The sequence below is a fragment of the Astatotilapia calliptera genome, chromosome 10 (genome assembly GCF_900246225.1).
Source record: "Astatotilapia calliptera chromosome 10, fAstCal1.2, whole genome shotgun sequence".
NCBI classification, from domain to species: domain Eukaryota; kingdom Metazoa; phylum Chordata; class Actinopteri; order Cichliformes; family Cichlidae; genus Astatotilapia; species Astatotilapia calliptera.
This window is the reverse complement of record NC_039311.1, coordinates 29,269,038-29,280,172: the sequence shown is the minus strand read 5'-3', so window position 1 is coordinate 29,280,172 and position 11,135 is coordinate 29,269,038. Positions and strand designations below refer to the sequence as shown.

Genomic DNA, 11,135 nt, shown 5'->3' with positions numbered 1-11,135 from the left:
AATCCCAACTGCCACTCCACTGTTCTCTTAAGTAGGCCTCCTTGATTAGGCAGATCGTCAACAGGTGAGTGATTAATCCCAGGTGTGGCTGGCTCAAAGGCAGGAGACTCTACAGGCCTGGCGTTGCAGCTAAACTAACACACCACAACACACACACACAAACGTTTACACAGGGAAACGAGGGACCAGGAGCATATCACACCAACAAACACATGAACCTGACGCATGACCAAAAATGACACATGAGCCCCTGACACACACGGAGATGCAGAGGCACATTGGCGACATAGATTATCCACTTCATTCCAATCAAGAAAACACTGATGCCCATCTTCTTTTTGTTTTTCAAGAACCTTTCAAATTTATTCTCTTCTATTAGGTAATAATATGTTCTGCATATTCGCTGAGACAGAGCGAAACGCAAAGCACAAGCAATGTATGAACAAAAGTGAGTGAATGCAGCTTAGTAAGGCATTTATGGAGACAGATAGGAGAGAAGAAGAAGAAGTAAAACCTGAACGTATCATGGAACAGGCTGTGCTAGTTTATCATCATGACACTGTGACTTGTTTTTCATTAAACATTATTTGTTTATATGTATAAATCTATGACTCTTTGAATCTTGGGAACAAAAGTACCATAAGATCACCCCATAAGGAGGAGATTGGACTGAATGAATGTGAAAATAAATTTGCCTAACTTAACATTTAAGTTGCACTAATAAATTTTCAATAAACAAAATGACTAATGAATGTGATTTGGACATATCATTGTACACTGAACCTTTCTATCCAGTCTTTCTATATATCTAAAAGCTCCTGCAAATTCTGACGCTAACTGCAAGTCTGCAGCTGAGTCACTTACACCTCTCGTCTCCAGAACTTTTAATGCGTACAGTGCCTGCTTTCAAAATCACTGCATTGTGAAAAATGAAGCATTATTTAATGAAAACTCTCATCAGCACATCTGAAAATGTAGACTTTTATATATATATGTATATATATGTGAGTCACACTGAACTCAGCTGCAAACTTAAAAGTGATAACTTCTACACTTCTACACTCAAAAATATGATTCTGCACCCTCAATAAACATGCAGCAATAACTTTGATTAAACACAGCTGAAATATATAAAATCTAACGTTAATATATTTAAAAATAATAATAATCATTAAGGAAATGTGCCTTTTTGGCAGTACTTTATTAAAAACATGAAGCCTGTTACACATTAAGCATGGGTAACAGGTAAACAGACTATGAAGCTAATCATTACCATATTTTGATAAGATTTGATCGCATTATAGTGATATTTTTCTTCAGCTGGATATAGCTGCCATTTGCAGGTTTTAGAAGCTGGTGTGATGCCAGGTACTGTTTGAAGTGTGTGCAGAGAGAAAGCATCATTAGTCTGATCTATTTGTGTGTGAATCCTAGTGGAAAATTGTCCCATCAAGCCAGATGTCTCTCCTGGGGACTCTGGAGCCAAAATAGGATGCTAGCCAGCAGGGTTGGAGTTCAACTAAGCCCATTCAGCACTGCACATTAGCTGCTTCTGCTTTTAATGTTACCGCGTCACAGGTAATGATCAACAGAAAAAAACAACAGCTTAATTCTTAACACAAAAGTCTGAAAATGTGTCTCTTTTCAGCTCCGCTGTCACACGTCCCCGTGTTATTGCACTGCTGGACACTCAAACAATAAACCTGCAGTCCACAGGGCAAAATTTGCTTGGATACATGTGGTGATAATATGCTATCACAGTACTCTGAAATGTAATATAATGTATGCTGCTGGCTTTTTTATGGAGGAGCAAACTGGATGAATCAACATAATCCAAACCATTGTTTTGCTTACATTTTAACTGAAAAGTAAATATCTACTTTATGTGGTTTGTTTTGTTTTATTAATGTTGCTCACAGTTAATTTCCACATGTGCATCCTTTTACTCTCTGTAACACTATCACCAAAAGGGAAAAACACCCCAGGTGCTCAGCAAAACAACACATTCATTTATTAAAATAGGAAAGATATTTACCATTTTATGTGGTAGAAAGTTTCATTATAAATATGTTAGGAATATTAGCATTTTTACATACCTATGATATCTATAGTTACAGTTAAATTGTTCAAATTTATGGGAACTTTTAAGGGTCTGTTTTAGGTGGAAGCTCGTTTCCTCTGCCAAAAAAAACCCCAACCTTGTTTTTGTTTTTTGCACCTCATTTTTCCCTCAATATTGTCAAAATTATCTACACTGATTTACAGATGTTAAGCCCAAAATTTGTCTGGTAGATGCCCCAATAAATGTTTTCTTTTCCACCCATGAAAAGTTTCCATACTTTAAGATTTTGTTTCTGAAAAAGCGCTGTAGCAAAATAATAGTTATTTGATGTAACTCCAGTGTGCTACAAAATGTAGCTGTTTGCTGTCACCAGAGGGCAGTGCCAAAAATATGTGCAACAACCAGTAATGTGTGTTCCTCTTGTTCATGTTTGGAAGTCATAGGCAGAGAACATCTGTATGAAACCAAGTCTTAGAAACTCTCTGCTTTTGGCAAGTGATTGAGCATTTAATTTAATTCCATTGTATTAGTTATTTAGGTTGGCACCAAGTCTGGCTCCACTCCTCCAATAACCACAAGTAATAGTGAGCAATAGTACTAATACCCGAGCCAACAAATTTACAGAAGTACAGAAGTTTTAAACCTTAGCTTAGCTTTGACAAATGTGCTTCACAAGTAGCGATAAGGTGGGAAAGCACAGTTACTAGGATGTGTGTTTTTCCTTTAGTTGTTTTTTGCTATAAATAGTGATATATATAGTTTAAAGTTGAGTTAAAAGACTGTATTACACAGCCTCTTCTTACATGTTTCTCACAGTCGAACTAAAAAGCTAAATCTTATTTGGTGGTTTACTATTATTAGTTACTCACCCACTGTAAATGATTTATGTCTTCCCTAAAAGGAAGCTTTAGTGCTAACCTGCCCTAGTTAAAAAAAACAACCCTCTCGATTAAAGATGATAAATACAATAAAGTGATTATGAAAGTAGGAATCTTCCGGCATGGAAGAGAGAGAATGAGAGAAGAGGGGAAAGCTGGGACAAGGTTCAACCACAAAGAGGCAACAGCAGCAGCGGATGAGCAGTGAAGGGGATATATGTGCTCTCTACGATGGTGTGTGTGTGTGTCTGCAGACTGTGTGTGAGAGGGGAGGGGATAAGAGAGACCTGCTGATATTGTTGCATTTCTGTCCTCCTTCCATTAGTTGAAAGGATTTTAAGGATACAGCCGAGTTTGCCGAGATCCAATGGATGCTTTTCAGAACAAGCTAACTCTCTTAAAGTTCTTTACTGCAAGCTAGATTCATTTAATGGGGAATTGTTGAGAAGATTCTTCTGCTTGCGGTGATTGAACGCACGCTTCTTCAGTTTAGTCACATTTTTAGCCACTGGACTGAGTACTGTGATATCTGATGTTTCATTTGGTACGTTAAACAGCCTAAAAAAAGTTCAAAACTTGTTTTTAAGGATCTTTGCGAATTTTTTTTTTTTTTGCTAGATTCACGTTTTGTGTTTTGACGTACAATGACTGTAAGAGTTAAATCTCTGATTGTGATCACAACAATATTGGCCCATTGCAGCTATACACTGGCTTTGTGAATTTAACCGGACAAGCATACGTCTTAGCGCCTTTTAGGATGACTCCTGACAACATAGGCTCCAACCAACCCACAGTGACCTCCTTTGACCACTCCCCTTGGGTGATGGGTATGATGCTCAGCGTCGCCTCTTCCCTCATCATCTCCACAAACCTGCTCGTGGCAGCTGCTTTACTTAAGCTACTCCTCAAGAAGTGTAGCCAGAGCTGGTGCTTTGTCCTCAACTTGGCACTCGCTGACAGTCTGGTTGGCGTAGCCATCACTGGCCTGGCCACAGAAGACCTCAGCAGGAATGTCAGTCTTGCTGATCGTCCCTCAAACACTACGCCTTCCACTGGCCAGGACAAGACCCGCTGCCTGCTGCGAATGGCATTTGTGATATCACCCTGCATAGCATCCATCATGTCCATGTTTCTCATCTCACTGGACCGCTATGCTGCCATCAAGATACCCCTGCGATACTCGCTGCTGTCTGGGAAGGGGACGGCAGCTGGAGCCTTGCTGGTTCTGTGGATCATTTCACTCACCATGGGATTCATGCCAGGTGAGAAACAGAAATGATCAATCAGTGTGTTGAAATATGCAGAGGACTGTGCTTTTATGTAATCTAAAGGCATATGTAAGAAGGGGCTATACAAGGTTTAGACTCTGGATTTGACCTAAGAGTTCAAATGCTCCTCTTTGAAATTTCTACCTGGAAAAGAAAAGGCCCAGATTTAGTCACTGCTCCAAAACTGTAAGTTCAAATTATATACCACTGGACTTTACGGATGAGAAACACAAATCACAAATTTACTTTGTATTCACCTCGAGAGTCCTCGAGGAAGGCTTTTTCAGGATGTTGCAGATCACATTGAGATTGCCTGTGTACACTTTTGAGTGTGGCTTCCTTTTGACCGATACGTTTCTATCATATGAGTATTCAGGGTGTTTTACTCCCGTAATGAGAGGCCTACAAGCATGCACGGTAAAAATTTGAACAGCTGCAGTCCAGTGAGACAGATCATGTAACTCCATTGTTTCATTCCTCTCCAATGGCAAATCTAATAAGTGGCCTCTTGCAAGTGTTCCATTCATCTAAACTGCAAAAGCAACAAAAACTGATGTCACTGCTTAATATGAAACTCTCAGTCCAAGCTTTTGTTTCTGCATGTTCTCCTCGTGTCTTCTTCTTCTTGGGGCCTTTATGGTCGCCACAGTGGATCATCTCTCTGAATGTCCTCCATCACTACATCCATGAGCCTCCTCTGAAGCCTCCTCCTCCTTTCCTCCTGCACCACTGACCTTTCCTTACCACCTTCTCTTCCCAGAATTTCTCCTTAGCAGTCCTTCGCACTTCCTGATTCATTAACTCCTCCATCCATCATCCACTCTTTCATTCATCAGAAACGAGCCTTCTATTTTCTCAACACACTCTCTTTACTTGTTAGCAAGTTTATCTCTATTCTTAACCACACTAACCTGTTACACGTCCTTTGCAGCTTGATGAATCTCTCCAGAGAATCAATGGAAGCCATTTTTTTCCTTCCTTGAGGTCAAGTCTCAACTCATTTAAGCCTTTTACTTTCTTTTTTCCACCACTCTCTTTGCTTCTAATTCACCTGGTCTCCTGCACACACAACAGGCAGTTATTAATCCAAGTCCTGACCGATTTGTGGAAATCTCATTCTGAATGATTTGCATGCTTGATTTGACCAAGATCTTATGCCCTGTTACGTTTCGGTGTGTCAGTGTTTTGTTTTTGCGTGACTGTTATGTATTTCCTGCTTTACTTTGAAAGTCTGTGTTATCTTAGTGTGTTCAGTTTACATTTTCCCTGTCTCGTCAGTTCTAATTTGCCCCAGCTGTGTTTCCCTCCTGTGGTCCATTCCCTGATTGCTCCTTCTATGTATTTAAGCCTTGTGTTTCAGTATGTCATGGTCGCGATCTCCCCTGTGTTGTAAATAGTTTGGTGTTTTGGTGTAAATAAATAGTCTGTTGTAAATAGTTGTGAATGGGTTTGTTAATATTTTCGTTTGAGACACCTTCGTTTTGGGATTTTGGTGGAGGGCCTTCGTGGTTTTATTTTCTTTATCTTTGTTTTTCTACGTTGCACCCCGGTTGCCTAGGCCGGGGTGTAACATATGGGGGCTCGTCCAATCGCTGGAGGGTCCGAGGGCCGCTTCGGCCTCCGTCTGTCTTCGCTGGAGGGCCCGGGGTCCGCTTCGGCCGTCCGCCGTCGCTGGAGGGTCCGAGGGAGGGACCGCTTCAGCCGTCTGTCTTCGCTGGAGGGTCCGAGGGCCGGTCCAGCCTTCATCCGTCTTCGCTGGAGGGTCCGTGGGACCGCTCCACACTTCATCCGCCTTCGCTGGAGGGTCCGTGGGACCGCTCCAGCCTTCATCTGCCTTCGCTGGAGGATCCGAGGGACCGCTCCAGCCTTCGTTTGTCTTCGCTGGAGGATCCGAGGGACCGCTCCAGCCTTCTGCAGCTGGTGGGCTGCGTGTCCGTGTGTGCAGCTGGTGGGCTGCTCATCCGCCTTCGCTGGATGGTCCGTGGGACCGCTCCAGCCTTCGTCGTTCGCTGGAGGGTCCGTGGGACCGCTCCAGCCTTCATCTGCCTTCGCTGGAGAGTCCGTGGGACCGCTCCAGCCTTCGTCGTTCGCTGGAGGGTCCGTGGGACCGCTCCAGCCTTCATCTGCCTTCGCTGGAGAGTCCGTGGGACCGCTCCACACTTCATCCGCCTTCGCTGGAGGGTCCGTGGGACCGCTCCAGCCTTCATCTGCCTTCGCTGGAGAGTCCGAGGGACCGCTCCAGCCTTCATCCGCCTTCGCTGGAGGGTCCGTGGGACCGCTCCAGCCTTCGTCGTCTGCTGGAGGGTCGGTGGGACCGCTCCAGCCTTCATCAGCTTCGTCCGTCTTCGCTGGAGGGTCCGAGGCACCGCTTCAGTCTTCGTTTGTCTTCGCTGGAGGGTCCGAGGCACCGCTTCAGTCTTCGTCCGTCTTCGCTGGAGGGTCCGAGGCACCGCTTCAGTCTTCGTTTGTCTTCGCTGGAGGGTCCGTGGGACCGCTCCAGCCTTCGTCGTCTGCTGGAGGGTCGGTGGGACCGCTCCAGCCTTCATCAGCTTCGTCCGTCTTCGCTGGAGGGTCCGAGGCACCGCTTCAGTCTTCGTTTGTCTTCGCTGGAGGGTCCGAGGCACCGCTCCAGCCTTCATCCGTCTTCGCTGGAGGGTCCGTGGGACCGCTCCAGCCTCCACCAGCCTTCATCCGGTTTTGATCAAACATTTCACTTGGGGTTACATGTTTGATTTTTGGGTAGGGGGAAATGTTACGTTTCGGTGTGTCAGTGTTTTGTTTTTGCGTGACTGTTATGTATTTCCTGCTTTACTTTGAAAGTCTGTGTTATCTTAGTGTGTTCAGTTTACATTTTCCCTGTCTCGTCAGGTCTAATTTGCCCCAGCTGTGTTTCCCTCCTGTGGTCCATTCCCTGATTGCTCCTTCTATGTATTTAAGCCTTGTGTTTCAGTATGTCATGGTCGCGATCTCCCCCGTGTTGTAAATAGTTTGGTGTTTTGGTGTAAATAAATAGTCTGTTGTAAATAGTTGTGAATGGGTTTGTTAATATTTTCGTTTGAGACACCTTCGTTTTGGGATTTTGGTGGAGGGCCTTCGTGGTTTTATTTTCTTTATCTTTGTTTTTCTACGTTGCACCCCGGTTGCCTAGGCCGGGGTGTAACAGCCCGATGCTCTTCCTGACACAACCCTCCACATTTACCCTGGCATGGGATCGGCACTGGGATTACACTGGCTTGTGACCTGGTTGTTTGTACTCCTGGTGCGGTGCTAAGTACCTAATTTTTTAGTATGAGCCCTTAAATACTGTTTTTCTACCCATCTTTTAACACTGCTAGTGTTGTTTTGAACAGATAGCTTAAGGAATACCAATTAGATGAATGCCTAATTAAGGCCCTGGCTGGTGCGGACCTGCATGTAAGGGTTTGTACTGGCCAGATCAATCAACCTGATGCAAATACACAAAGTTAATGTGATGCAAAACCCTGCCAAAGGCTTTTACATTCTATTGCATTACATTCAGCCGGCCTACGTTTGGAGGTAATGCACCAAGAAATGCAATTATGTGCTGTTAAAGGGAGAAAAAAAAAGACTCAACAAATGTAGGCAATGCAGGGTTGAAGTATTTTTATAGAGGATACTTTTTCATAGAAAAAGTGCAGACTCATTGTACTGCACATATATTTTTCCCTTCAAAACAGTCACTATTTTCTTGGAGCCAGTGTAGTGTTGTCTCCAGGGTCAAGATACGCTGCAATACTATAAAAAGAAAGGAAATGAGTTATTACAGTCACCTTGTTATTTCTAAAATGTATGAAGTTTTTGCATTGTTTGATTTGTAATCTGAGCATATCAATATATAAAGAATATATTAAAAAAACACCTCATGTCCTCTTGTCCTCAGTTATGGTGCGGCAGCTGCAGGTGGAATCAAGCTATGATGGCTTCTGTGCCTTCTTCTCTGTGATTCACAATGTGGCCATCGTCATTTTCCTCAGCGTCGTCTTTTTCCCAGTGCTCGCCATCTTCATCTACATCTACCTGGATATCCTGAAGATCGCCAGCAACCACCAGAAGCAGATCTGCCGTGTCAGGCAAGCAAGCTCCTGGAACGGTGACCACCACAGGCAACATAGCCAGCATCAGCCTCACCATTCATATCTGAGGATCAGTTACTGGAGTCACGTCAAGGCCCTGAGGACGGTGGCGGTGCTCGTGGGCTGCTTCTTAGTCCTCTGGTGCCCCTTCTTTGTGGTGTCCATAGTGCACATTCTTTGTAAAAGCTGTGCTCTCAAAGCTGTGATTGAGAATCATATATGGCTGCTGGGACTCTCCAACTCACTAATCAACCCTATAGTGTATGCCATTTGGCAAAGGGAAGTGCGGCTGCAGTTGGTAGCCATGTTTTCCTGCATTACAGGCAGCTCATTGGCAGCCAGAGCAACTGTCACAGAGAGAGGCGACCCACAACCAAATGTGCAGACTCAAGCCTCTGCTTCTAGAAGAGACACACTAAACCCTGCACTCTTGCAACCAATCACCAATGATGAAGCTCATGCAGGACCACAAACGGCCACAACAAGTCTGTGAAATAAACTGGGAAACTCGAGATATGCTACAAAAACACATGTGAATGATTCTCTGAGGGATAAAGCATTGATTAATAGGCTTTGTAACCCCTGAAGTACATTATTATTATTATTATTATTATCACTAAATATGATGCTTTTTTTAAGTACCATATTTGCACCTCAGGCTTCAATGTGATTTCACCCAATTCCTTCAAGCCTGACTACGAACAGGCCACGGAGCTAATAAAGTTCAAGTCAAAACTTTTGCTTTCTTTGTTTGTCTAATTTAATTATTTGAATTATGCTATAGTTCTGATGCATATTTGATCTGCTTAATCTGTATAATATTTTGGCAGGGAAAAAAATCACAAATATCATCTGACAGTAAAGGGGAAATCAGGTTTATTATGTCATCGGTTTTAACCATATATTTATTAGTTATGATAAATTATGAAAAACCAGGGTAATTCCTGAAATATTTAGGAGTGAGGCCAGTACTTCTCTTTGGTACTCCCTGTGCTGAATGACTGTAGGAGGGAGAAATGTGAGCACAACAACATTTATGTATAACTTGGATATTTATTCCGTTGCTCCATGTGAAACGAGGGGTCAGAGGTCAGTGATAGCAGGGGGCAGGAAGTTCAGTGCTTCAGTTCACAGACTTTGACGTGCACTCCTGATAAGTCTGGAGGGGTTCAGACCAGTCCCAAGATTAGAATGACTATAATTACCGAATATTTACGCCCTTTATGCCCACTTACTGCAAGCCTGATATTCCACAGAGACTCACAGAGGACATTGTCTGTGTACAGCCTGGAGAAATCCCACAAGGACGTGGGATGAGAAGCCTGTTAGAAAGTCAGTATAGAAGTCTCTGGAATCTCCTGGCTCTCTATAAATGACTTTGATGTCACACCGTGGTTTGTGGAGCCATGTTTTTACTTTGATAATTTCTGCCAACATCCATGTCAGTTTCTTTAGCCAGAAGTGTTCATATTTAGATGACGGGGTGGAGTGCTAAGTTATCAGACTAACTGATAATTTGTCAAAATGCTGATAAAATACTGGAATTTCACTCACAAACTCTGGAGCACATCACAGTGGTCTGGTTAGGTCCTGGGTTCAAATCCACCATGTAGCTGGGGCCCTTCTGTTTCGAGTTTGCATGCTTTCCTGTGCCTTAATAAGCTTCTTGAATTGGATGGGCAAAAGAAGGTGGATGGATGAAACTGCAGCACAGAAAACTACAGAGCAGACCTTAGTATTACACAAACAGTTGTCCCACAGGTAGGTCCTGGCAGGAGGGACATGTGTGCAGTAGCTAGCACTACCACCTCACAGCAAGAAGGTCCTGTTCTCCCTATATCGGTGTGGGTTCTTGTGGTGTACTCAGGCTTCCTTCCATCAACTGGCCCTTGATGTAAATGTGATTATGAATGGTTGTATGTCTCTGTTAGTTGGCCCTGTGATACAACCAAGGTCAAGAGGTCGACCAGTGATACAGTGTTTACACTTTACCTTTCACACAAAGCAGCTGTACCAAAAGGACATTAGCTTTTTACATCAAAACTTCACTACAGAACTTGGGATAACACAACAGTGTTGTGTAGTGGGGCTCAGGTGATCGATCCCAGTCTGTATGTCTCGGGCAAGATACTAACCACACGTTGCTCTCCGATGCATCCATCGGAGTATGAATATGTGTGAATGTTAGATAGGAAGCACTTAGAAACAGCGTAGAAAAAAGTTCTTGGGTGAATGTACAAGTTGAATGTACAGCACAAAAGCGCTATATAAGAACAGGTCCATTTACAACCAGAACATGTAGCAGTCTTCAGTTACAGTGACCACACAGTCAGTTAATGAGCTGAAGTGCTGCCACTGTTATTACACAAGTAGTGCAGTTAGCTCTTAAGTGATTATTAAACTGGCAACATTCACAAGAGTCTGAAGAATTCTCATCTTTTTAGGACCTAAATACTCTTAGTTGCTATAAAATCCTTTTAACCATCATTTTGATAATTTTACTGACAAAATCTTCAACTGGATAAAGATGGAAATTTCCAGATTTATCACAGGAAAAAACAAAATTGACAACCTTATCTTGCATTTAAAATTACAGCCTATGGCTTTAGATATGCAGCGTCTCTTTGGTGAAAAGTAAACTGAAGTCATACGGATCATAAACAACATGCAGCTGCATGTCTGGAAACAGGCGGAACTGATAACGTTATCAATTCTCTCGGACACATTTTGTTTTCATCCTCTTTTATTACATCCATGTAATTTCAGCTGATGACTCTCAGATAGCCGATGAGCCGGCTGTTTTTCGGAGTAGCAGCTATTGCACATGTAACAT

At 43.2% G+C, this 11,135-nt stretch overlaps 1 protein-coding gene across 1 annotated transcript; it reads left to right on the top strand.

Moving 5' to 3' along the window:
* The first annotated feature begins 3,763 nt into the window (after positions 1-3,763).
* On the top strand, positions 3,764-9,042 carry gpr119 (G protein-coupled receptor 119). The gene is made up of 2 exons (XM_026182708.1): positions 3,764-4,202; positions 8,110-9,042. Exons 1-2 carry the CDS (start codon positions 3,764-3,766, stop codon positions 8,793-8,795), a joined length of 1,125 nt encoding a protein of 374 aa, XP_026038493.1. The 3' UTR covers positions 8,796-9,042.
* The last annotated feature ends 2,093 nt before the right edge of the window (positions 9,043-11,135 follow it).

Excerpts from the sequence above, each read along its gene's own strand:
- gpr119 (XM_026182708.1), top strand. The coding sequence starts at position 3,764 with ATGGGTATGATGCTCAGCGTCGCCTCTTCCCTCATCATCTCCACAAAC. Across the intron at positions 4,203-8,109 it reads CACCATGGGATTCATGCCAG|TTATGGTGCGGCAGCTGCAG; the intron begins GTGAGAAACAGA and ends TCTTGTCCTCAG.